This window comes from Rissa tridactyla, chromosome 1 (assembly GCF_028500815.1).
Source record: "Rissa tridactyla isolate bRisTri1 chromosome 1, bRisTri1.patW.cur.20221130, whole genome shotgun sequence".
Lineage (NCBI taxonomy): Eukaryota > Metazoa > Chordata > Aves > Charadriiformes > Laridae > Rissa > Rissa tridactyla.
In genome coordinates, this window is record NC_071466.1 from 204,323,728 (window position 1) to 204,349,189 (window position 25,462).

The 25,462-nt window shown below is 37.7% G+C and overlaps 1 protein-coding gene across 6 annotated transcripts in view; it reads left to right on the forward strand.

Annotated features, from left to right (window-relative positions):
- The window catches only part of SRPK2 (SRSF protein kinase 2), a 158,953-nt gene that overhangs the window by 41,364 nt on the left and 92,127 nt on the right, over positions 1–25,462 (forward strand). The window contains exon 1 of one of the 6 annotated variants that reach the window (XM_054188154.1): positions 15,965–16,200. The exons of the other annotated variants lie outside the window; for them this stretch is intronic. Coding sequence (XP_054044129.1) covers positions 16,163–16,200 — 38 coding nt within the window. The 5' untranslated portion in view covers positions 15,965–16,162. Of the gene's footprint in view, positions 1–15,964; positions 16,201–25,462 lie in introns of those variants that run through there. 6 annotated transcript variants of the gene reach the window in all.

The window sequence follows — 25,462 nt, forward strand, 5'->3', positions numbered from 1 at the left end:
TCTCTTTAAGAATAATGCTGATATCCTCAATGATCTCCATAGTACCCTAGGGATTTATACACTACAAATGCTGGGTTTGGTAGCTTTTGAAAGACATAGAGAAGTGTAATGTAACATAATTTAATTTACACTTTCTTACATATTTCTTCTGGATCTGGCCTTTTCTTTATCTAGTCACCTTATGTGCTTTCTCAAGCAAATTAACAAAGTAACAAAATAATTGGAATAATTATCCTTGGGGGATAAAGCAAGCCTGAATATTTTATCACTTTCAGTTGCTTTTCCTGTTGATATTTCTAAGTGAAAATAAACCAGGGCAATGTTAAGTCTTGCTGTCTTTTTATTTTTGTTGGAGGAGTGGTTTGATGACTCATGTTGATTGGGAGTTTTTCCAATTTTAACATAGCAATTGGAGGTGGTGTGTTTTTTTTTTTAAATAAAAAAAAAGCAAGCTCTTCTCCCCAGGATTCTAGTAAAATAAGCATGAAAAATAACATCAAAAATAAACAAAAGTCTGAAAAGATCCTATTTTTAAATGCACTTTTTACTTTTTGTGTCCGTGATATGATTCTACTGCCTTATTCACAAGGTTTTTTTATGGGCAAAAGCTGAATTTCTAATGTAAAAAAGTAGATGCTACAGGTTCTCTAAATATACTTTAGACTCTCGTAAATTAGGTGTAAATTGTACTCAACATATTTTCCAGTATATAGCATCCTCCAAAACATGCTTTTAAATGTAAGGTGCTGGGTACAATACGCTTCCTCAGCTGCTCTTGTCATTGCTTAACTGTTTGTTGGAGTAGAAGGAGCAGTGCAGGGGCAGGGGGGGTAGTAACCTGTTCACTGTCATGTCCCTTTTTTGGGGAGGAAAGGAAGGATGTGTTGTTTTCCAGTACATATTCTGGTGTATTGTGTAGCCAGTGTGTAGAAGAGCACACATTGATCTTCCTTAAAGCGTTCAAAGTGTTCTTTCCTTCCTTCTAAACAGCCACACATCAGCTCACTTAAATTGAGCACATTTGCTATATTCATTGTTTTCCCTTGCAAGATTCAGTCCTCATCTTCTTTTAGTTTTCTTTTCTTCCTACACTCTCCTGAGCTTTCTCATCCTTGTTTGTCCACTGTCTTCAGCTCTTTTCACCTTGGCAACATACCTTTTCTCCCTCTCCCTATTCTTCTGTTCTCCCAGAAATTTTGCTTTACTTTCCTCCTGCTTGATTTTTCTCTGCTCGCAGTGATTTCTCCTGGTTTTATTTTGCTCCCCATGTCTCACAACAGTCTCTGTACTCTTCGTCATCTCTCTTTCTTCATCTAGTTCTTAAATAACATTTGAAGGTAATCCTTACAACTTAACAAAATACCATTGTTTAGAATTGACTTGTAAGGTTGGCTTTTTGCTGCTTATTACTTAATTTTTTTCTTCCCTTTTTATGCATATATAAAAGTATCTCATTATGAGTGTTAAATACCAGGAGCAAATAAAGATTATACAAATCTATTTACATTCTAGGTTTCCTATAAGTAGGGTGAAGTAGTGGTGACATTTTAAAATACATATAATCTTTGAAGTGTGTTTCCTTCACTGTAAGGGAGCCGGGATGATCATCATTAAGCTTTGTCTGGACTAGACTTGCCAGTCCTGTTGAAACTTGAATGATCTGATTTTCAAGCACGTATCTGCTATAACTGTAAACTTAGATACTTTAGGGAATGGTGAATAGGATAATGAAACTGGAAGAGAATTCAGATAATTTAACTTCCAGTGCTCTTTCTTGAGGTGTTTTATTTAACATAGTTTTCGATTTCCCCTCCCCGGTATTTATAAAAAGGGAAATGCCCTGATGGACCCTTTCTCTGAGGCCTCAATGAAACCTAAAATAGTAGGTAGGGTATTACTTGCCAATCTATTTTTTCTTCATATTTTATTTTTCCTTTTGATATCTTTATGACTATCTGCATTGGTCTATTTGTTAAATAAAATTTCTTTTAGTTCCAGTAGGGTTTTATTTTTATGAAAGGCATAACTGACACTGTTGGCAATCTGTTTGACATTGTATATTGTTTAAGTGTTGCTCCAACAGCTGTCAAAATCAGGACTATGTTGTTGAAAACCTAAATTTATAGATGCTTCTTGCCAACAGTGAAGTCAAATGTGTTTTGCTTTGCTCATGTATGCAGGAAAAGACGGAAATGTATGGGAGCTCTAACTTTATGCTTTAGAGAAGAAATTGGGTGGGTATGGACATGCGTAAGCAACATCATTTGCCGACTCATTAGATGCGAGCCACCAGGGCTGAGACCTGGAGAGGAGCTGGTAGAGGTGCAAGGGAGGAGAAGGCTGAGTGACGTACTTCTACACTTTTAGCGGCATCGCTCAACAAAATCCGCTTCATACAATGTGGGAGAAGATGGGAGGTAACGAAGGACAGCATGACTAGCTCCTGAATGATGTCACCAGACATCTGCAGAGTGGATGGTGATGACTTGCCACCTACATCACTGTGTTTTCACCGCAGAAGAAACTATTTGTAGTCAGCTTTTAGACAAGGCAATACCAGGTTTCTCATGTGATTGCTGAATAAGTGATGGAGAAGTCAGATGGAGAAGGGGAGAGGGTGTGAAAACAAAATAGGTAAAACTAAAAAAAATAATCCTGAAAGTCTTTATGTTCAAGAGGTGGGTTTTGCAGACAGCAAAGCACACTCTGAATTCCTCATCAGCAAGAGCTGATTATTATATAAATTAGATGAGACATTAATGACACACCCCGCACCCCCCCAGAAAAAAATAAGCAGTGGAGATGTAAAGAGCTTTACTAATTGCAAGATCAGATCTCATGTCTGGACAGACCTCTGCTTTATATAAATACCTCTATGATTGTGGTTGCTCTTAACTCTGTTTTTTCCTATGAAAATATTTTGTCTCTAGCAGACAGAATTTTTTCTGATATAACTTTTTAAATTTCTTATACTTATTTCTTTTCTCAAATCTTGCAGTAAAAGTTTGTAGATATTTCTCCAGATTCCTTTCCAATCATTTATTGTTGTTGCATATGTATAATGTTGCTTTTTAAAAAATAAAAAAAATTAATATCCCATTTCATCAAAGAACAGAACAAAAGCAAGGGGATATTTTGATGTATTTGTATGTGTGTGTTTTATGTTTTATCTTGAAAATTAAAAATATTCCTCATGGAAGTCCTTTAGGACTAGAAGGTTTTCATACCACACCCTTAACTGGAAGCACCTCATATTTTTTCTTTCAATTTTCGTGAGTATAGTATATTCTTTTCCTATATATTCAATGATAGATATTCAATACATGTATGTATTATACCGCAATTACATTCAGACTTCGCAAAGACAGGCATCTGAAGAATTAAAGGTATTTCTGTTCCTTGCAAAAAAGAAAGCGTAAATAGAAGAGTGTCCCTTACTTGAAGATTTTGGCTGAGTGCCAAGTTATCAGTGTTAGGGTGTTTAACATTTGCATTGGTTTAAATAAATACTTTCCTATGTTACTACTATGTCCTCTCTTAGCTAGGGAGAAGCCCAATAGAAAAATCCCCCAGTGTCTTTTCATGTTGCTATGTAAATCCAGGGGCACTGGCAATTAAAGATTGAAAGCGGTATATGTGAGAAGCACACTTGAAATATAATTAGAAGGTTCCTCCTTTCGTGGGCACTGCATGCATGTTTAAAATTTGTCATCAGCACAATTTTATCTCCAGTAATTTTCAAATTTAATTTTTCTGTATTATAGCTTTACTAAAAATACAGTTTCTAAAAGCTTAGACTTGATCAGGATGTAATTTAAGAATAGGTAGATCTATTTAGTTAGCTAAAATAGTAATTTAAAATAATAAAAAGATGCGATATTAATGGAGAATCATACTTGTTCTCAGGTATGATTGTTAAAGATTTATTGTTGCTACTAGCTGTCCATTACAATAGACAAGTATTTCCTTCTGTACAATGTATCGGGGTTTTTTTGCTTTCATTGACAATGGCAGCAGGAAGGCAGAGCCACATGAGAAGCAGGTATGATAACGGCACATGTGCATTTTGGATGACTGGAAAGTGGTGGTAGTTTCATGTTAAGTTTCTTCTGACAGCTGTGGGCTTCACCTCAGAGATCACAGGTGTTGCGTGCAGGTGCCATGCAGTAATGTTGGTCTAAGAGGCTCTAACAGAGGATTTCAGTGTCCTTCAAGAGTTTGTATTGGTCCTTCAGTTGTCTTTTCAAGAAGAAACAAGCTGCAAAGAGCACACTGAAGGATGGCTAACCGGTTGGATACGGAATTTCGAGGTTGTAATATTGGGAAGGTTGCTGTAAGACAAAGCCTTCATATTTCATTCAGTGGTGCCAGTGATTCCCAGACCCTAGACTACACAGTGGACATGGACAGGCTTATTTACACAGGAGTTGTACAGTGTCCAAATGAAGGAACCATAGGTAGAACCAGAAGGAGTACTGGATGTTATTTGGTGAGTGTGGCATAGTACAGCTCACATCAGCATCTTGGTTTTGGCAGTTTTAATGGCTGCTGGGGAAGCCTGTAGCAACTTTCACAGATGCTCTCATTCCTTCTTTGTGTAAAAACACTTTTTTGTTTCTCTCTTCCACCCCCCCACCCCCGCCTTGTCTCCTGCCTTGTAAACAATAAGGAGCACCTTAACTGAAGTTTGACAGAGACAACTCTGTAACTTCCCCTGTCTTCCTGAAGAGTTATGCTGTGGGTAAGGTGATGGACCCATGTCCCAGTGGGTCACAACTCGCTGCTGAAGTGGAGAGGTTTTTGGCTTACTTTGTGCCTAGGATGACATGTACTTTTTTGATGGAGCTTTTTCTGAGATGAGAACTGTTTGTCCTCTTATGAGGCCAGGAAAGTTGAAATAAATCCTGTCTCTTGTTCTAGAGGAGCAGAACTGAGAATGTCCTCTTTACAGCTGAGAATTCAAGGAGTATGAGAGCCCGATGATCTGCTAGATAAGAAATGTTGGAAACCTTGCAAGAATGTTTGGAAAAGCCAGTTATGTAGATATTGTTGTGATGATCACAATATAAAAACTTTCACAGAACATACTGAGAAACATCTTGTGAAAATCCTGTCAAAATATCTCTATTTAAAAATATTTCCATTATAAGGATTTCTAACTGTAAAATTTGTAACTAAAAGTAAATATATAAAGCTTTTTAGAACAGTGAATGATAATAAAAAGTAAGGTGAAGGATAAATTCTAACCTGGAATTTAAGGTTATAGCATGTATTCAATAATTGTGACCCAGTTTAATCCTTTTGGGTAAATCATGTAGCTGCATCTCCCAGGAGAGGCAGGAATCAGAGTACGTGCAAGATTTTATGAGTCATTGCTTTCGACTTTAGAAGGTAACATATGCTTGACTCAGTTTGGATGAATAGAAACCTGTTTTTTCTTAAGACTGGAGTTTAATTTATCATTCTACAACATTAGAGCAATTTTTTTTTTCTTGAATTTTGAAGAAAAAGCACATAACAAATGAGTAGAAAAATAATAGTATTTGAAAATTTGAATAGCACTTAAAGTATTTAGGCAAATTGCAGACCTAAAAGAAAATGCTATTATCAAAAGAATCCTAACACAGTAACAGTTGCACACTAACTAGATTGTAAAAGGAATAAATTAGAAATATTTCAGACTATAAATCAGAAATTAACTATTTTGTCCAGTGAGTTAATACTGTAAAGATACTAGAAGTGATCTAGTTTCAGGGTGTGGAAAAAAAAAAACCACACTCACTCCATTATAATGTGGAGGTTGAATTTCTTTCAGCCTTGACAGAAAAGCTGACCATGCGCATTCAGCAAACAAGTTGCCTCACTCTATACAAGATCTGGAAAATACAGCTAATAATTTCTTGTGTTTTAACTAACAGAGTAATGGCTTCTTAAATCACTCTTGTCTCGGGCTACATTAGGTACAGCTGTTCCCATATGAAGATGTTTTTTGCCTAGTAATAGGAAGCAATTAGCAGCTGATTTTCAAGGACAGGAGGGTACATTTTAATATACTTAGTGAATATTTTGGGGTTCCCCCCCCCCCCAAATGGGTAAACTTGTAGGAATAAGCTTTCTGTTTTCCAGCAATTCTAAGAAATGTTCTCAATGCTCTCCCTGTCCCCTCCAAACAAAACCTTTGTCATAAAAGGTTAAATACATATAAACAGTAAAGTTAATACAATATAAATAACAAAACCAATATAAGTAATGTTAATACATGTAAGTAATAAAGTTAAAGACATAATTAGAAAATAACAAGCATAGTCAAATTTGGGGTTAATGTTTTCTTTGGTGTGCTTTACTGGTATTTAATCTGACAAGTAGTTAGGCAACAATAAGTTTAAATTCTGTATTTTTTTCTTTGAAAAATGGCTTTTTGTATAACTGCAGATCTTCAAACAGACATTGGGCAGAGAGTGGGTTATTGGGCTGAGATGGGAGGGGAAAAGCAACAACTTGGTGTTGGGTGTGCATCTGGTACAGTGAATGCTGCCAGACCCAGGAGATCTACCAGGATGAAGAATTCCTCTTAATGTCATCTTTGTGTTTCAGTAAGCGCTTTATTAATGAATACTGCAGCCTGGCAAAAGATCAAATGCCAGGTTATATCAACAAGGCTTAGATAAAGTTATGTGGGTGACTTAAAAGAAATTCAAATGAATAGTTAACTGTAATTCTGTTTCCCTGGGTTTATAATGGGCCATTTTTAGATTAATTGTAGCATATCTTAATGCTTTTCTCCTTAGATACCTAATGCTTCCTGAAGTTTAACTGCAAACTTCCTTCAAAAATTTCCATATGTAAACAAAAACTCAAGAATTTGATTGTATTAAAAATTCTTTAGAGGTATTGAGTATGTGACAAGCTGTGTATTCATATATTTGGAAACTAGATATTTAAACAAAAGGCAAATTCATCTGTGTATTTTGTATGTTTTTTTCCCTTTTGGAGAAGCAGAAACAAACTTGACCGTCTGGTGGATGTTCTCAAGCTCTGGTTTCTACCCTGAGATCTCCTGCAGTGTGTGTTTCCTTCCTATCATGTTTTCATTCCTTTCTGTATCGCCTGCTTTTCCATGTCCTTATGGTGAAGAGTCAGTGAAAAGAAGTTTTAAAATTGTAGTACTAGTTTTGCTATTGTATTCTTAAACAAAATACCATTGTTCAGTAAGTTCTCAATAAATGATCTTTCATTTTCCTCTGCAAAAACAAGGCAACAGCTGCCATTAAAGGTATATACTGTCTTTCAGATTGGCTTTGTCCTCCACTTGTGTTAATGAGAACAGTGCTAAACAACTAGCAGTGTCATCTGGATGAAAGACGTCTGTCTTTAAGAATTAGGGTAGACTTATCTCTTGGGTATTAAGAGTGGGGTGGCAGCCATTTTGAAGAAACACAGCTTTTCCTCAGAATATTCTGTAAAAGTACTGCTTTTCGGTCTCAGCTCAGGTATGGAAAACTCAGTTTGGAAGGATAATAGTGACATTACTATGAATATATTCTTTAAAAGTACCTGAGCAGATTATTGTAGTAGAGCTTTAAGTATATCGGAAATGTGAAAAACCATTGTTTCTGTGTATCTGAGATCGCTATGAGGAGATTAAGACAAGACACAACCTATAGTTTCTTTAAATAACAATACCGAGTCTTTTTTTTTTTAAGTCTACTTAACATACCTGTAAATGCTGAATAAATCTATCTTCCGCTTTATGCAAGGGAAAATAAAATACTTCTTTTCATCAGATTTTTCTCTTGATTTCTAGAAATTTTTTTTTTTCCGGGCAGATATTGACTGCTATTAGGTATGCCTGCTGAGCTGAGCATGAGTGGGACCCAGCTTTAGTTGCTGCTTGTGTGTGGACTTGTGCGGTGTACACCAATAAAGGAGCTGTGCTCCCCTCTGTATCTTTTATCCAGTCCTGACTATTTGTGTGTGTGTGTGAGTGTTTTTTAAAACATACTTTTACATTCTTAGCAGTAACTAAAACATGAGTCTTACATAAATGTTTACAATGCTGTGCATTTTTATACTACTGACTTTTTTTTATATGCCCCCTTAGGAAAGGAGGGGGTTAGCTATGTCAATTTGAAGTAAATAGTTTTTTTAAAATGATGATTTTAATATTTCAAATATGGCATAACCTTAAAAGTTCTTCTGTAATTTCCTCATGCCCTGAGCAGAAATATTATTTACGATATTGAAGAGGAAAAATACTAAAAATTTTAATGTAATCTCCCCAACAGAAGATTGCAAACAGCTGTTTGTTTTTTTTTTTGTCACTTACTCCTCAGTGAGGAAGTCACTGGCTTGCGCATCAGCATTGCTGTAAATGTTACAAATAAGAGACCTGAAGAAGTCCATATAGCTACTATTTTATTTTTTCAGTATTGAACTAGTATGAGAACTGCTATTTCTGCTAATGAAAGCAGACAACGTTAGAGACTATTTTGGGTGCCTGGCAACCCCTGTGTTCTTCTCAATCTGCCCATTCTTGATATCTTGGAATAAAAGTCCATGAATGTGCACAAACTTTGATATGAATATTTGGTTGCTTTCTTGTTATGTGAAAAATTCATGCGAAGTTGGAAACCTTCACAGAAAGCAAGGAGGAAATGATCTGTTATAAACAAAACAAAAGACTTCTCTAGAAGAGCAGATGAAAAAAAAGACAGATCAGAAATTCACTGTAGACTGCATTGACTTTACACCATTAATAAAGAAATGAACAAACTCAGTATTAAATTCTCAAGGTCTGCTGGATGACAATATTGACTAATGACATCAGTCCCATTGCATTCACTGCCACTTCTGACAGCCTTTTACATTCCATGCGCTCTTAAAAATTTTAAGTCAACTCTGGTATAATCCCACATGAACTAATCTTTCCAGTTGTCTTGAAGTTGCACGTGATGCAAAAAGGAAAGATGCCTGCTTTATACTAACTGAGTTTTGTTATGTTGTAGTAGGAGAAAACTGGTCAGGCCATCCCTCTGTTTCTTTCTGGTTTATATAAAGTGGTTAAAAGACAAGAAGTCTCATCAGAAGAAGCATGACCCTGAGGTTTATTGTCTGTTAGTGAGGGGCTATGAAACTTCTTCACCTGAACAGCAAATAACAGTAAGTTAGGGCACAAGCACTATTTTTTTCTCACTGCAAAAACTTTGTAACATCTGGAAGAATCATTCATTTTAGGGTAATTATACTATTTGTGTTTCCATATGTCCTGGTTTGAGGTAAAATAAAACCAATTATCTTTTCAGTAATTCTGCTTTTCAGTTAAACCTCTTCAAACTCTCTGAAATTAACAGCTTATTCTTCAGACAGTGTCTGCAACCAGTGTGATAAGGCCTGATGTTGATAGTTAATGCCAAGGAATGGTAAGCAGAGGGGCTCTTGCTTATACTTATTGCTGTAACAACCAAGGACACTAACTTTGTTATTTGCCCTGTTGGAGGGTCGGAAGCGGAAAAACATAGAGGAGTCCCACCTGCGGGGAGGAGCAGACAGGACAGTTTTGGTGATGCAGAACTGGCCAAGGGGGTATTCCATCCCATCGGCATCACGCTCAGTATAAGAGCTGAGGGATCAAAAGGGTCAGTCTCTCTCTCTTTGATGGCTGATGTCCAAGGAGGACTCTGTCTTTTCATCTGCCTTTGATCCTGATCCGTGCATGCCTGAATCCAGATTCGGAATCCAGTTCCCGTCCATCGCTGAGTCCAGTCTGGGACCTTCCCAGTGTCTGCCAGTGATGTCATCCGGGGAGCTTGATAAGGTTTTTTTATATATTGTATATATTTCATTATTTTCTTATTAATATGATTAATGAAATATTAAAATAAAATAACATAAAGTAGTTTAATTTCAACTCGTAAGTCTCTCTCTCGTATTGTCTCTCCTCTTCCCCTGAGGGGAGAGAGGTTAAAGAGAGCGTTTGCTGTTCATTCAGTGGCCAGGCCAGCCCAAACCACGACACCATACTACGCCATTTAACATTCACTCGTTGATCAAATTTAAGCTTGTTCTGTGTTTGTGCCATTTTGAAATCCCTGGTGCCAGAGCCTGTGATTCCAGCAGTTCACTTTGTAGAACTATATTGCCTGTTTTAAAAGCACATTATCTAAAATAGATCAAGGAGTGAACCTCTCGAGTTGTGTGTAAATCTGCCTAATTTTGTCCCATGATACCTGGTGCCTCATGAGGAGAATTTAAGTTATTGCCTTCTTTTACACTGTTTAGTATGTCACTTGTACAACAACTATCCACATAAAATCAAGTTATACTAACGCTCCTAATGCATTTCATGGTTTCAAGGCTGAAAATTTACTTAGAATGTGTCATTTGGTTAATTTGCTTCGCATAATATTTTCAGGTCTGTCTTTATAGGATTTGGGAAGTGAGATTATTTATTTTAACAGTAACACTAGAAGTACAGTCAACTTAGAGCAGGATGAGAGTTTTAATAGGCAAAATGTAAGATCCAAGCAGCTGTAGCACTAATGTGACATAAAGAAGGAAAAGACAATGGGAAAGAGACTAGGATGGATATGGATGAGGAAGGAGATGTTTAAAGATATTGTATAAGGAAGGCTAAAAGCATCTTGGGCTTGTGTCCTAACATATATGCTGCACAGAAAATGGAAGAAAAGCACTGAACCTGCTAGTTTATGATCAGGCTAGATTAACAAAACGTGGATAAGCCTACTTATTAATTAAAACCTGAGTATATTTTTCTTGTGTCTGCTTAGTATGATGTTTATTTTAAAAGGGATGTATGGTATTTTTTTATGGAGGGGCTTACATTGCAACAAATGGAAGGCAGTACATTTAGCTCCCACTTTGTCTCTTCCCTTGCCCCCAAGGAGCCGGGGGGGAAGCTGTATTAGTTGAGTTCTGCAACAGTGGTTCTCTGCCCTGGATAAATTTAATACATTTACTGTCACTAAGATATTTTAATCTTGACTGATAAACATGTTGTAGACCATTGAGATAATCTGTTTGCAATAGACGCGATTAAGTTTTTAGTGAAACAGTGACTTCTGTCAGTTGACTGTGAAATAGTGGTGACTCTGATATCTACCCATATGCCATAGGGAACAGTTTGTGCACTGTTGTATACCTTGTCCACACTTTTCCATCTGTGCATAAGCAGCAGCTATGGTTTTTTTCCTTTGTTGTGGAGAACTCTTGGGTTTTTTTTCTTATTGGTAACAACAAATAAACAAAACTCCAGGCTAGACCTGCTACCCTGTTCTTTTTTCCAGATTAGGTATATATTCCATAGAGGTTCCTAATTCCCGTATCAGATTTTTCTTCTTCTTTCATATTATTGAAATAAAATAGCTTCTCCTTTTTGGCTTTTATGGAGAGTTTCTTCCCTTATCCTTTCTGAGGTAGTTTGCTCTGGATTTGTTGTGGAAACTTTAGGTTTCTTCACATGAAGCTCTTCTACAAATCCTCTTGGAGTTTAGAAACTGCCAGCATCTCTTTGTAGGGCTCTCCATTTTCCTAAGCCTCTGGTCTCCTCTTTTTTGGCAGAGCAATTGATCTCTCTCTAAAAGGCGATCCCTTCCCATATTAGGTTTATTTGATGTAACCTACACCTGAACATCTCAGAGGAGGCAAACAACTGGTCAAAAAAAACCCAAAACCAAGAATGAGCACAGATTCCTCTAAATGGTTAGTCTCTGCTTTGCTTTGGTTTAAAAAAAATAAATAATTGTGATGATTATGAAGCCATTTTGGGCAGTGCAGAGCCTTTCTTGTTTTTTGAGCTTGTTTTTTGTTTTCATTCAATCACAGCTTGAATAGTATGGCTTTAGAGACTTAGTGTATCTGCTTTGCTCAGGTCTTGGATGAAAGCCAATTGTCTGCCACTTGATCTGTACACAATGTAAAATTACTCAAAGTGGGCTGATAAAGTGCGTGGAATGACTGAGGGGTTGGTGACAATGATACTACCGCCCATATCTGAATTTATTGTTACGTTGTAGCTTAGGAAATTTATTGTATTAGTTGCTGCTTTGGGATTTGCAGGCACTAATTTTCATTCATGTTCATCTTTTTTCAGCCAGAGTGTTATGATCCATTCCTCTGGATGTGGTTCTACTTACAGTGCCATTTTTTGTTGGCTCTGAAATTAGGACAGTCCAAAAATCTTCAGCGAGAATATAAGTGCTTGCTTACTAAGCAGAGGTTCACTCTACGGCTGTGCGCTGATCAATACAGTTATCTAATTAACTCATAAAAGCCTTTAAAGGTGCTGTTCTTTGAATCCAGAATGAGTGTTGGTCCTGAATAGCCCAGCATTTATCTCTGTGCCACAAGCACTTGAGGTCAACCAAAAGCTGAAGTATTAGTTCTCTGTGTCAGGTTGGAGGGGCTTGAACCAAGAGGCCTTTGGGAAGAGCTGCTCAGTTGTAAAACTTTTCTTTTTCTTCCTCTTTTTTTTTTTAACTTGGAGTTTAACAAATATTACTGTAATTTGCATTCTTCTGGGCTGTGAAGGCTGGTTGAGTAGGTGGTAGGGTAACCACCATTTGGAGGATTTTTTATTTGGACTTGGGATGCAGTTTGTACGTTCTAATAAATTCTGTAAATAAGCCCAGATTTCTGAATATGTAATTTATAAATAATCAAAATAAACAAGTGATAACATTGCCGTTTCTGCAGCCCTTTTTCTCTTATGGCCTAAAAGGCACTTAGTGTAAAATTCATCTGTCTTATTTTGGTGATATTATTTTCCATGATCAGTTTTGTATCAGGACTGATAATGGTGGTATCAGCCTGAATTTGGAGGTGCAGTATGGATGTGTAAAGGTACAGATTTGCTTTTAAAAATTAATTAAATGTGTCCACTTGCAAAAGTCTCAGATAGCAGAGACAAAAGATAGGTAAATCTCAAATTTGAAAATATTTCAAATTGACAGGAGAGGAGCAGAGAGGGGGAAGAAAGAAAGAAAAACCCCAAAACCTTGTGATGAAAGTTTTATCAACTTGTGGAATGGAACACTCATTAATGATGCTAGAATATTTTTTTTCTGAGAAGTCTCATTTTATTTAAGTTCTTCTTACTATTATATTAAATAATTTTTTGTTGCCATTGAATAAAAGTGAAACTAAATTATGTGCTGAATATCCTCAGAGAGAAGTGTCTTTGTGCATCTGTCAGAGCATCTAGGGACTTCAAGTTTGCAGTGAACTTATATTTTGGATTTTATGTTTAACATCTTGTAGTGTGTTGTTAGCAATAAAGCGTAATAATCTCTAGCCATCCATTGAAAAGCCTGTCTGGAGGCTTGTTTATGGAATGGATCAGTTCATCACTTTATTCCAAGCTCTGTGGATTTTGTTTTGCCATAAAATCCTGCCTTATAAATAACTGTTCATACCATCCATTTTAAATTTTAACATCTTCAGAAGGAATTAAAAAAAAAAATTGCTGGATTATAAGATTGAGGAACATATTTAGTTGATCAGTGTCAAGGATCTGTGATAGGGGAAGTGAACTTTAGTTTGCACCTCCAAATTGTCAATTCTCTCTCTGTCTAAAAGTGAGGGTAAGCAACTGAGAGCGCTGCCTTCTAACATTCCTTCATACTTAAGAAAAAAAAAAAAAAGTAGAGTACTAAAGGAATAGGCTTTCTCCACAAAGCCGTCCAAACCTTTCGTCTTCTCCATCTCACAAAAATTTCTGTGGTGTAGCTTTTAATACTGACAATGCCAGTGTGTCATCACAATGTGTAATGACGCGTCCATCCTGTTCTTGTTGAACCATATTGGGTCAGAGTATGAAGAGAGAATCCATAAGGAATTGCACGTGTGCTGGTCCTCAAGAAAAAAAAGTACATATACTTTCTTTTAACCTGTGTAATATGAAGTAGTCTATGTTCAGAGACTTGTCAAAGTATTTTCTGAATTTTCTTAAAGGCAGTCTCTTTCAGAGAAATATTTTTGTAGTGTTCTGAATGCCTGGTTGAGTCCTGCAGTAAACGTTTTTGATCACACTGTGCCACTGTTCTTTGGTCTTTTTGATCTTTTGCACTGCCTTCATACAGTTTAAACATAAATATGTTGGAAAATACTGTGTTATGATAACCCTAATATTACAGCTTTAGCCCTCCTCCACTTGTTTAAAACAATCTTTAAAATAAGCAACAATATACAGTGCATTGCATAACTTGCATGATCAACACCAATGTCATATGTTGCACTAAAAATCTGTTTTGAAATAAGTGTGATTGTATAGTTGAAAATGAAGAGGTATTAAAGCTGTTCATGGAGCCTTTATGCAGTACAGCATAGTTCTTAGTGACATGTCAGGATTTTTTTTACTCTAATGTGAGTGGGTCTTCCAGTGATCAGGAGGATATTGAGTGTTTTCAGTTTTTAGCCACTGTGCAGTTCTAAGTCATACTTAATAGCCATTTTTGAGACTGCACTGAGTACAAAATTAGGTAATTTGGTGTTTGGGAGTGCTCACTGGTAATGAGTGCTTAATATTCGGTAATGAGGTCCAAGAGACTAGATCAGGAAGCTTATTCTCCAGCACACTGCAGCTCTGGAGTTGCACAGAACCTGGGAGGTTTTGCAGCCCCTAGCCTGGACATTCCTGTGGTAGCTGAACTTCTGCCTGTGTTGAGACATGAGCCTGGGTGGGCAGAGAAGTCTCCTGGTAGCTGTGACCAGAGCAGCTGTGACTTGCTGCCTGAGATGGGCAATGGTAAAGGAAGTTTTGCATGGTCCTTGCAGTCATGCGGTGGAGCCAGTTGTGGACATACGGACATTTCAAAGACTTGCCTTGAAAGCTCTGAGAAGCATCTTCTTTGGATGTGACAACTGAGGTTCTTCTTGGAGGTTTCTCTGGTCAGTATGTTTTGGGAAGAACAAGTGGCATATGCTTAACCAGGTGACAATCGCTGCTAACTTGCAACCCTTCCATGAGAGCACGAGGGTGATAAACTCATTTCAGTAGTAGTAACAGTAACAATATATGTAAAGAAAGAAAAAAAAAGTCAGGTTGAAGCTCTCCCATCGTAGAATGGTTAATCCCAAATAGTTGAAGTTTAGTTTGGCTGTAAACAAGTGGACATAGTCTTGATGTTGTAAAGGTCTTACCAGTATTTCTACAGGTGGCACTACGGTCTCTGGCAAGGATGGGATATTAAAATGATGCTCACATCCTTGACATCATTCTTTGGGTTTTTTTGGGTCACAAACCTCTTGCCTGCAGAGCTCCTGGTGAATTCTTTTTCCGTCAGTCTCCATCTTCTGCTTGAGCCGGATCTTGTGAGACGAGTGTCCAGTGGTGCAGGGGGCATCTTCCCCTCGCCAGCAGCCGGGCCTGGTCCCCAGGTCACGGCTGTAACACGGTGCCGGCCCGGGTTAGCCTGGCCAGTCCGTCCCCTTAGTTCTTACCAGTGCCACACTGGTAATTAAGAGATATTAAAAAAATGAAGGAAAATGAAATATTTCTTTTCAAAGTATATTTGGAAGAGATTAGAGGCAGGGCACTAAAAAATTAACGCGAGGTATGCCTAGCGTTTTCCATGCCTCATTTCTTACCTGTGTATGAAAGCAGTGATTTAATACTTCATTCTTTGTGACAAAAATGATTCAAAGAGCCATATTTTTCAGGGCTTTTGATCCGAAGGTTTCCGAAGGTGTTCAATGCGTTTTAGATAACTAACCGGGAAGATAATCCGCGCCATAAATCGTTTGTTTCGGTGTTTTTTCCCTCAGAAACTCACCTCCGCGCAGCCGGTGGGACCCGCCCGGTCACCGTGTGGGCTCCGGCTGAGGAGAGGCGCCCCCTCCCCGCCCCGAATCCTCTCAATCTTCCCACACCTCCCCCCCCCGGCCCGCGGAATGGTTCCGCCCGCCGCCGTGCCCAGTCATGTGCGCGAGCCGGCCCGGCCCGCCGCCTCCCGCCTCGTCCCCTCAGAGCGCGGCTGGGCCGGCCCTGGCGCGAGCGCGGCGGCTGCTGCGGCCTCCTCCCGAACAAAAGGGCTGAGGGACGCCGACCCGCCTGGTCCACAGGAGCGTGCGGAAGGCGAGGGCGGGCGGTCTGGGTTGTGAATATTTTCTGATTTTTCCAGAAATCAAGCAGAAGATTGAGCTGCTGATGTCAGTTAACTCTGAGAAGTCGTCCTCTTCAGAAAGGTACGGCGGCATCTCCTGCATGAGCGGGTCATGGTGTAGCATTGCCAAGCGGCGGCGCAGGGCTTTCTCCTTTGCCTCGTCAAGTTTGCTAGCATTGTTTCCGTATTGCATGCTGGTTATTGTACCGTATCCATTGACCCTCTCTTTATTTCTTTTTTTTTTTCTTTTTTTTTTTTTGGTTAAGCCTTGTGCGTTTTTGCAGAGATTTATTGTTGTTTTTATTTTTTAACGAAGCCTGCTGGGCTGCAGCATGCAGATGGTACTAGAGCAGGCTGCTGGTGTGTGTGTGCTGGTGTTGCAGACCTTGCTCCTTCTCACTGTCACGCGAAACGGCGTCTTGGTTCCTGTAAATTCGTTTTTTTCAACGAATTTCGCGTTTTTTGTTGTGTTGCAGGAAGCCGTTCCACGGTTGCAAAGGGTTCCTTTGAATTTAGATGCGTAGGAAATTTAACTTGGTGAAGCGTTTCGTGTCCTGTTATGTGGAAAGGGAGTGTCCTTTGCAAAAGTAGCTCAGGAATCGCAAATCCTCCAATTAGTCACATTCTGTAAGATAGATGTGGTCCTTGTTCAAGCCTGTGCTAGGAAATGGAGCAGTCGCTGCATGCAGTAATGGTTCATGCCTGCAGGTAAGGACAAAATGACTCAGAAGTGTTTTTAAAGCAATTATTTTATCTGTCAATCAGATTATTGCAGTTTCAAGTAGCTGTTTCGTTTTAAAGAAATATTTCGAGCTACTAAATGCACATTAAGTTTTCTGACGTGAAATAATCTCCTGGTGATTATTTTGCTGATTTTTAAATGATCCAGCCCTGGTCACTTGTGTTTTGCTTGCGACTGAATTTTAGGAGAGATTTTTATTTTCAGAATTACTTAAATTAGAAGCAACATAGTATCATTTTCTTTTCAAATTATTTACAGTAATTGTTTCGGCTGTATGCAGACGACCACCCGAATGTTCTATTTTGCCATTTTAAGATTAGATGTTCGCAAAAAAATACAATTATTAATTTTAAGCACTGAAAGTGTATGTTTAGCTGAAATTATTATCTAAAGTACATTTTATTGAATGGTTCAGCATAGAAAGGCATGATAACGCACTGAAAGCTATTTTAAGGAAACAGGGCAAAAGACATCTTTCAAAATGAAAGATTGCTATGTGGCATGCATGGTTTTGAAAAAAAATGAGCAGTTTAATTCGATTTATAAGCGTATTTGTGTAAGATGCATAGAAGCAAACTGCATTGCCTTTCACCAGCTGTAGTAAAACAAATATCAGAAATGAGGAATACAGAAAATGGTGGGGGGGGAATGGGTTGTTAAGTCACCTTTCCAAAATGGAGAAATATAAGAAGAGCTTTGAGAGATATTTTATTTATTTATTTATTCAAAATTAAGGCTCATGAAAAAAATATTACTGTTTATTTGTTTACCTCTATCCCACCCTGACGCCTAAAATTTTTAAATATAAGACTAATAAAATGGTGGTGATAACAGAGAGGATAATGAGGTGAAAATAGTAAAGGAAACAGGTGTTAACTTGATTGTTGAAAAGGCTTTTGTTAGCATTGCTGTGGGGGAATTTGGTATATAAAATAGATACTTATTTTATCAAAATGAATGTTATGCAGTACCCTGGAACCGATCAGTCTGGTTTTGAACAAAACATGCTTATAGTTGAACTAATGGTAGTGCTAGATGAATAGGTGCCTGTGAAGGATTATAACACATAATTAGAAAAAGATGCATTTGTCTGAGACCCATTTAAATGCCATTCATTAAAAAATAAGATTTTATAACAGCATGACACATTATCTTGCAATAAAGATTAAAATGTGAGTGTTGTATATGCACATAGATTTCTTTTGAGGATTTAAATATGTGGTACTGTTCACTTGGAGATTGATTTGACACATCAGCTGCACAATTTATGTGGTCAGTTATAAATGAAAACAACTTTATATATAAACTGAGATTTTTTTTTAAAATAACCACATTCTTTTAATGTACCTAAAAATAGACTGATTTTTTTTTTGCAAGCTGTTATGAAACAGTGCTGTCTGTCCTATTAGCTGCCAGTTCCTTTCAAGGCCCTTCCAAAATTACTGTATAAGATGTTTTTAAGGAAAAAAACCCAATTAATTGTATTGAGCATCTGATCTGCTAAACTGTCCTCAGTCTGCTGTATGGCAAAATTGCAGTGTGTGTTCATACAATACAGACATGAAAATATGCATGTTTTTGACAAACACAGAAAGGGAATTCATATGTGCATATTTTTCTATTACCAGTTTTTACCCTTGCTCCTAGTGGTTGGACTTTTTGAGAAGCTTGAGTTCTCTGGCTGCAAATGCTAGGTGGAAGGAAGATCTGAAAGGGTCCGTGGCTTGATTCTTGTTTTCCACACTAGCAGAGGCTGCTAGACAGGGCTTGCATAGCAGGAGGGGAGGTGCGCTCTGCGTTCACAGAAACCGATGGAATGGGAATAGAGAAGGAATAAGAGAAAAGCCCATTACTTGCCTCTTTCTTTGGTTGGTCTTTGTTTTTAGAAGACAGTTTAGTGTTTGGTTTTCCTCCTCACTTGGCAAGTTCAACACGTTATCCTGTCCTAGAAGGAAAAAATGATGAGAAGGAAGCTGGAGTATAATGGATGGTTTGGCTCTTATGGAAGTCCAACATGGTAGAAATCTGCAGCATTCTCTTAGGATAGTTAGTGGTTATGTTTGTAAGAGGCTTTTAGGAGACATTGGCAAGGAAGTGAGATGGACCCTTTGTTGAGGATCCTCTGAGATGTTAAAAAGTAAATTAATACAAACCTGAGACATTCTTTTGTAGTGAGATTCATCCTTCCTTTCCCCTTACCTCCACCCTAGAAAAACTGTAATTGCAGATGGGTGGGGATAACTGTATTTTGGTGAGTTATGGGAAATTTCATTGAGCAGACACAATCAGACGGCATCTCTTAAGTCCTGAATTTCTGAGTAGTTAACGCTGCCCGTGTACACATTAGCAGCCTGTGACAAAGTCCTTGTTCCTTGTTGATAAGGTAACCCGGGTAACTGCAGATGCTTGTGTGCACATGGACAGTTACTGTGGATCAGGTAACCTAATGTAACTTGTTACACTGAATTGATTTGTTTGGATGTCTGAGCTTTAAGTGTACCTGGAAACGTTTCCCTGCAGCATGCTTACAATGTGACATGCTCCTGATTTCTTTATCTAATAAATAGTAATTTAAGTACTGTGTACTGCTATGTTGTTCATGTTTCAGTGGAGGCTGTGTGAGGTTACTTGTCCAAGCCTTGCAAGTGTCATTAGAAAGCATGTAGCACAGCCAGATGGAGGAGGATGGTCTTTCAAGAACCCTCCAAGAAAGCAAAAATACTTTCATTTCTGTTGTATGAGTTACGCACTCTTCTTGTCTACATTATAGTCAACCCTTTGAGCTGTACTGATTTACTTTTTTGCCTTTTTAAGGGCTTTGTGGCACTCCTTGCAAGTTTCTGTTTCGTTTTGAGAAAAGTCAGTTCTTCCACCTGGATCACTTTCTACTCTTTGTACTGCAAACCTAATGTATATAGTACTTTTCTTTTTCACACTTTAGGACAAAGAGCTCAGTATTTTTTTTTTAGCTCTGATTTTGCATTCTAAATTTATGTCATCTTAGCAATGGGGTATTTACTGGTAAAGGTTGTTAGTAAGGCTGATAAGTCTGAAGTATTTCACCTACTCATTTCCCATTTTTCTGCAAAGGCTGTAAATGCAGGTTTCTTTAAAATGAATTTCTGCTTCAAAAAAAATTAATAGCAGCCACTCATGAGCAATCTTAAAGTATATAACCAATGTGTGTATAATTCAATTTTCATGATATTGAGGGACTTTATAAATAGCAGTAAAAGGAAGATGCTTTCAAATGAGAGTAGGACAACAAAGTTTGTGCTATTCAATGTGTAGAAGTATGTAGGGTGGTGCAGGCAAGGTTCAAGGACAGCTGTGTGGTGTGGTTTTTTTTCCTTTTAGCCTTGGGCTACATATACCCCTCTCTCTTTGCAATTTGTATTTGCAGAGCAAATTAATCTATTTCTCAGTGCTTTTACGTGGTTTCTTCATCAGGTCATGCCAAGAATGCAGTCAGGGATAAAGTAAAGGAGGAAGAAATCTAAAATAATGAGCAGGAAGAAAAAAGATGGAGACTGAATACTGTCTGCTTTCTTTTCTGAGAGACCTATGTTAGTTGATATAAGAGGCACTGTGAAACAAGTTATGATGCTAAAGGATTCCTTCAGGTTTAGGAACATGTGGGATTTTTTTTGTTCTTTTTTTATGTGTATTAGTGTTGGTTTTTTGTTTTAATTTAATTGTGGATGCACTACTTCTAAGGCAGAAGTGTCACTTGTAATGAAATACAGAAATAAAACATATGTTTAAGAGTAGAAGAACCGTCAGCTCACAACACTCAGTATGAGCTGACATTACTGTGTGTCAGATAAATGTTTTGGAATAATTATTAGATAATGGAGCATTATAAGATAATAATTCTATTGTTATTTATGTAAGTAACATTGAAACAAAAAATAATTATCAGAATAATGCAACTATTTCATCAGTTCCACTAACTTGTAAACACGTTTTTAAAATACCATCTTTTCTTTAGCTGTCTTCCTGCTTTACCTTTTTTTAAGTGTAAAAGATATTGCCTAACTTCCATTTCAGGGCAGTTCAAATTTATTTTTAGTAGTCATACAACTTCATTTTTTCAGTTTTGTTTAAAACAATATATGATAACAATGAACAGTGCATATTTTTTCCCTTTTTTTCAAAATAGCAAGCTAATGCTGCTATTTGATGTATTTATCTCAGAAGTAGGGAGGAAATAATCCTATCTTAATGTGGGCCCTAAGCTATTTGCCCAGGAAGGCAATTCATTCCACCACCAGACTCTGTTCAGTAACAGTGTGCCTGTATAGCTCTCTTAGACTAGATACTTAATTTTAGATTACTAAAATTGGACCAAAATAAATCCTATGTTTTGTGTATTTTTATATTAAAGGTTTCACAGGCTCATTATTTTAGTGTTTGAGGCTTTTAAGTGAAGTATGAAAGGGATGTAGAGACAAGGAATGCTGCAACATGCTGTTGTGCTTGTGTAAAAAAAAAAAAAAAAAAAAAAAAAGTAGAAATAGCCTATGTAGAAGCAGCCACTTGTAGAGCAGCTTTTTCACTCGAGGTGATATTTTTAGGGGACACGGCACTCTATAGAGCTGATAGTGCCTGTATCGGTTCATCAGTAGGCTTTGAAGTCTGTCTGGAATTTCTGCTATATGTAAGAGAATCATTTACTTTGATATGTAATCACAAGTGATCATTAGTATCCCTACCATTCAAATGATCTGTGCACTACTTGATTGATTTTTATTTTTATTTTTTTTATTTTTTTACCTTTAAGAAGTTTTCATCATGCAGTTATTTATGAGGTATTTATTACAGAGAGGTTTCTGATGTACCTTCTGAAAACACAGATCTTGGATTTTGGCACTTAGTGTTGGAACTAAAGTGAGAGAACTTTGGGAAGGGGAAAGATTGAAGGTGCTGGGGCGGTTGTATGAGATTTTCCTGTATGGGAACCATTCACTGGAAACTAATTCAAGCAATCCAGTGATGATTAGAACACAGTTAGTTAATGGCTAAAAAACTATGTATGTAAAAAATTTGACAGCTATGACCTGAATAATATACTTTCTCTATCTAAGGTAAACATATGTATTCCAATTCCACTTCAGGGTAAAACGTCACCAAAAAAGTAACGGGTCATTTTAAGTAAACCTTTTGTATTACAAATTCATCCTGTTTCATGACTTGAAACTTTTTGCCTAAGCACTGTCTTAATCATGACTTCACTAAGATGTCTGCTCCAGGCCCCTAGACAGACAGTAAGGGAACATTACCTGATAGATTGCATAAAACAATGTGTACCTATGCCAGATGACTGAATTTGGGTTGTTACTGTTAATTTGTGGTTTTCTGCTTCTACATATTATAGACTCCCAAAAATAAATAAAAATATTTAGATGTTAATATAATTCAGTGAATTTACTGTGATGGGATATGTGTTTTTTCATTGATCTGTAATTGATGTAGTTACCAAAAGACACCAAGCAACAAGTTAAAGCAAGTGTATGACAATTTAAGCATTCCATTTTGTTGCATATTTTGTGTTTTATAAGCATATTATCAGGAAATTGTGGCATCTCTCAGCTCTTGAGTTGCTGTGAATACTGCTGTACAGTTTGGAGGATACCTATCAGTCTTTCCATTTGTCTGAAAAATGCCTTTTCTATCCAAAGGATGTTGTGACCAGAAGGTCTTTTACTAATTCTGCCTTAAGGAATTTTACACTCCTGAGCCAGTATCTGCCCCAGGTGCTTCTGTATTTTCTTCAAGACTCACCCTTAGGCTTTGGATAAACAAAATCCAGTCAGTGTTACCTTAAAAACAAATATGAAAGTCATGTCATCTAGGATGCCTACCAGACTCATGCTGCTGATTGTGACTAGATGTATAGTGAATAGGCTACAAATGAACAAGTACCAGTTCTTTACCAGGTTTGTCTACACAGCTTTCCTCATCTGATTATAGCTTTAGTTCAGTCGTGCTGGTTGATTGCTTCTCTTCCATGACCAGACAATGTTCAAGACCAGAACCATATCCCATGTAGATGTTCTGTTCATATGAAATTTTGACCATTGTGTTTAGTAGGATGTTCAGAAACCGCTTTAAATAACTTCTCTGTACTGATAAAAGTGTTTTAATTCTGACTTTATGTTCTTGTCTGCTAAAACAACAAATGACTGAAAGTTGGTGATACCCTCATTTACTAAAATACCATATTTTCTTCTCTTGAAGGCTTGTGAAACATCTGTATTTTAATGTTGTGCTAGTTAATCTTGAAGACTGCATTTTCCAAAACCAGGAGCAGCTTAATTCTGTGGAAGGGTGAATTTTTTCAAGCTATTTCTTATTTGGCGTAATGTCATTGGAGTAACATGAAACATTTTAAGAATTCAGTGCATTGGTTTCATGAAGCAACTTCTATGCCCCAAATCTACTGGGATGTTCACAGCCTTCCTAAGAAGGAAAGGACTTGTCCTCATTTTTGTTGCTCAGAACTACTGTGTATGGGGACAGAGTAGTGTTAATCTTTTTGGGGGGCAAAGAAGGCCATATTAGTCCAGAAACTATTCTTAAGCTACACATTTGTTCTGTGTTGTCAAAGTTTAAGTATTAGCAATAGCTCTGGCAGAAACTGGAAGAATTGTTTTTGTCATTAATGCTACTATAAAGAGACAATCTTATTTTCTTTTGTAACCACTGTATCAGAATATCCAGCAGTGATTTTTTTTTTGTTTGTTTGTTGGTTTTTTTTCGGGGGAGGTGGAAAAGGGGTCTGAAATTCCTACGGGTTTCAGTGGACAGCTGTTCTGTTAGTCTGTATCTAGCATCAGGACCTGCAGATTCTCATTGTCTGTCATCTTCAGCTTCTATGGCCACTGTCCACAAAAGCATTCAGTTCCTGCCATGCCTGCATACCAAACAGACGTATCAACCTCTGTTTATTCCATGCCACGAACTAGAATGGAAGATGTTTGGAATTAGCTCTGCTCTTTATGAATCCTTCTATAAAAGGATTACCTTACCCATAGGAGGCCACACGTGGTAGTTTGTTCCAAGTGGTGCTTTGTCATTCCCAGTATGATGGCGTAAAGCCTTTCTGACAGCTCCTATTGCGTATGTGACAAGAATCAGGAATTTCCATTGCTGCTTGGTGTCTTAGCTGTGAGAGGTGTCTGCTTCTGAGAAGACTGTGATGCAGCTTTGGATCAAGACTTTCTAAGAGATATGAAAAAGATGATCAACCACAGTGATTCTGAAGTACATTTTTATCAATTGAAATGTTTCATTCTGATATAAATAAGAGTACAGACAGTCTTTATATACTTAGTTTGAAGTCTCACTTGGCTCCTTCCCAGGTAATTAATGTTTCAGAGTAGAAAGCCAAATAAAAAAAGATAGTCTTCCTCAGAATGCTTGTGTTTCACAACAGAAGTGAAAGAATGCAGAATTCACAAAGAAATTATTGATGATCAAAGGAAAAAAGTCTTCCTCTTTCTCACAAGTACTTTTGATACCTGTGGGTGGGTTACTGAGACAATGAATTAGTGTAGAGCTTGTTCCTTGCGCACCCCGGCTGTAGTATGCTGCCAGAGAATGCATGATTTTTTTTTTTTTTGTGCAGACCATTAGGTGCTGTTGCTTTTTATGGAAATCTGTTTGCAAGTTTCTCCAAGGCAAACTTATTAAATATGTTCCTGTAATTTAATTCACATCTACATTGTTTTACTGCATTTTTGTTTTGTGTTACTATTCCGTTACAGTGGTGTACAGTTGAGTCCTGACTTGAAAAGAAAACGCGTTGGAAAGATCCAATAAAGATTCCTTTCAAACGTGTTTAGCACATAGGAATTTCAAGGGCTATTAAAAGAACCAGAGGACATCCAGTTGAAGTAGAATGGTGCCTGAGAATGCTGATACATTTTTTTACTATCATTTAAATACTCAGTGGTTTACAAAATGCCTTAGCAAAACTGCATGGAGAGTGTTCCAGTAGGTGCCGGGACAGCTTAAGCAGGTATAGATTACCTTGAACTCGAATCTAAGGCAGATTCATACACTTAATCTTCAAAGTGTCACTGATAGCTTTTCTAAGAAACTTGCTAAAAGTGTGTGTCTGTTTAGCCATGCTAGTTGTTAGAGGTAGATGAGTGTGGAAGGCTTTGGGTCCCAGGGGCATACCTCCTGTCCTAGCTAAATAGGTAAGCGCAAGACTGCTGCAGTTCTGTGTCCCCAGGGCCAGCCAGTAATGAGACTGAGCACTTACTCCCAATAGGTGTGCGTGCATGCACACACGCTCACATACAGAAAATACGTACGCAGCTGGCCACACAGATCAACAGAGACGCAAACCAGTGCCTTTACTGGCACCCACATAAACATGCACAGAACACTCAAGCAAGAACTGCACAGACAACCCAGTCCTGTTCCTCCTTTCCAGCTCCTCAGGGTGGAAGTCCACTAGTGGAATTTTTGCACAAACTCACACACGTGCTATATGGGTCCCCCTAGTAGCTGGTTTTAAATGGTCTATGTATTTGCTGAAGCCTTGACCCATTGGCGTCCCCCAGTTGTTGGCACCTAGACCCATGAGCCC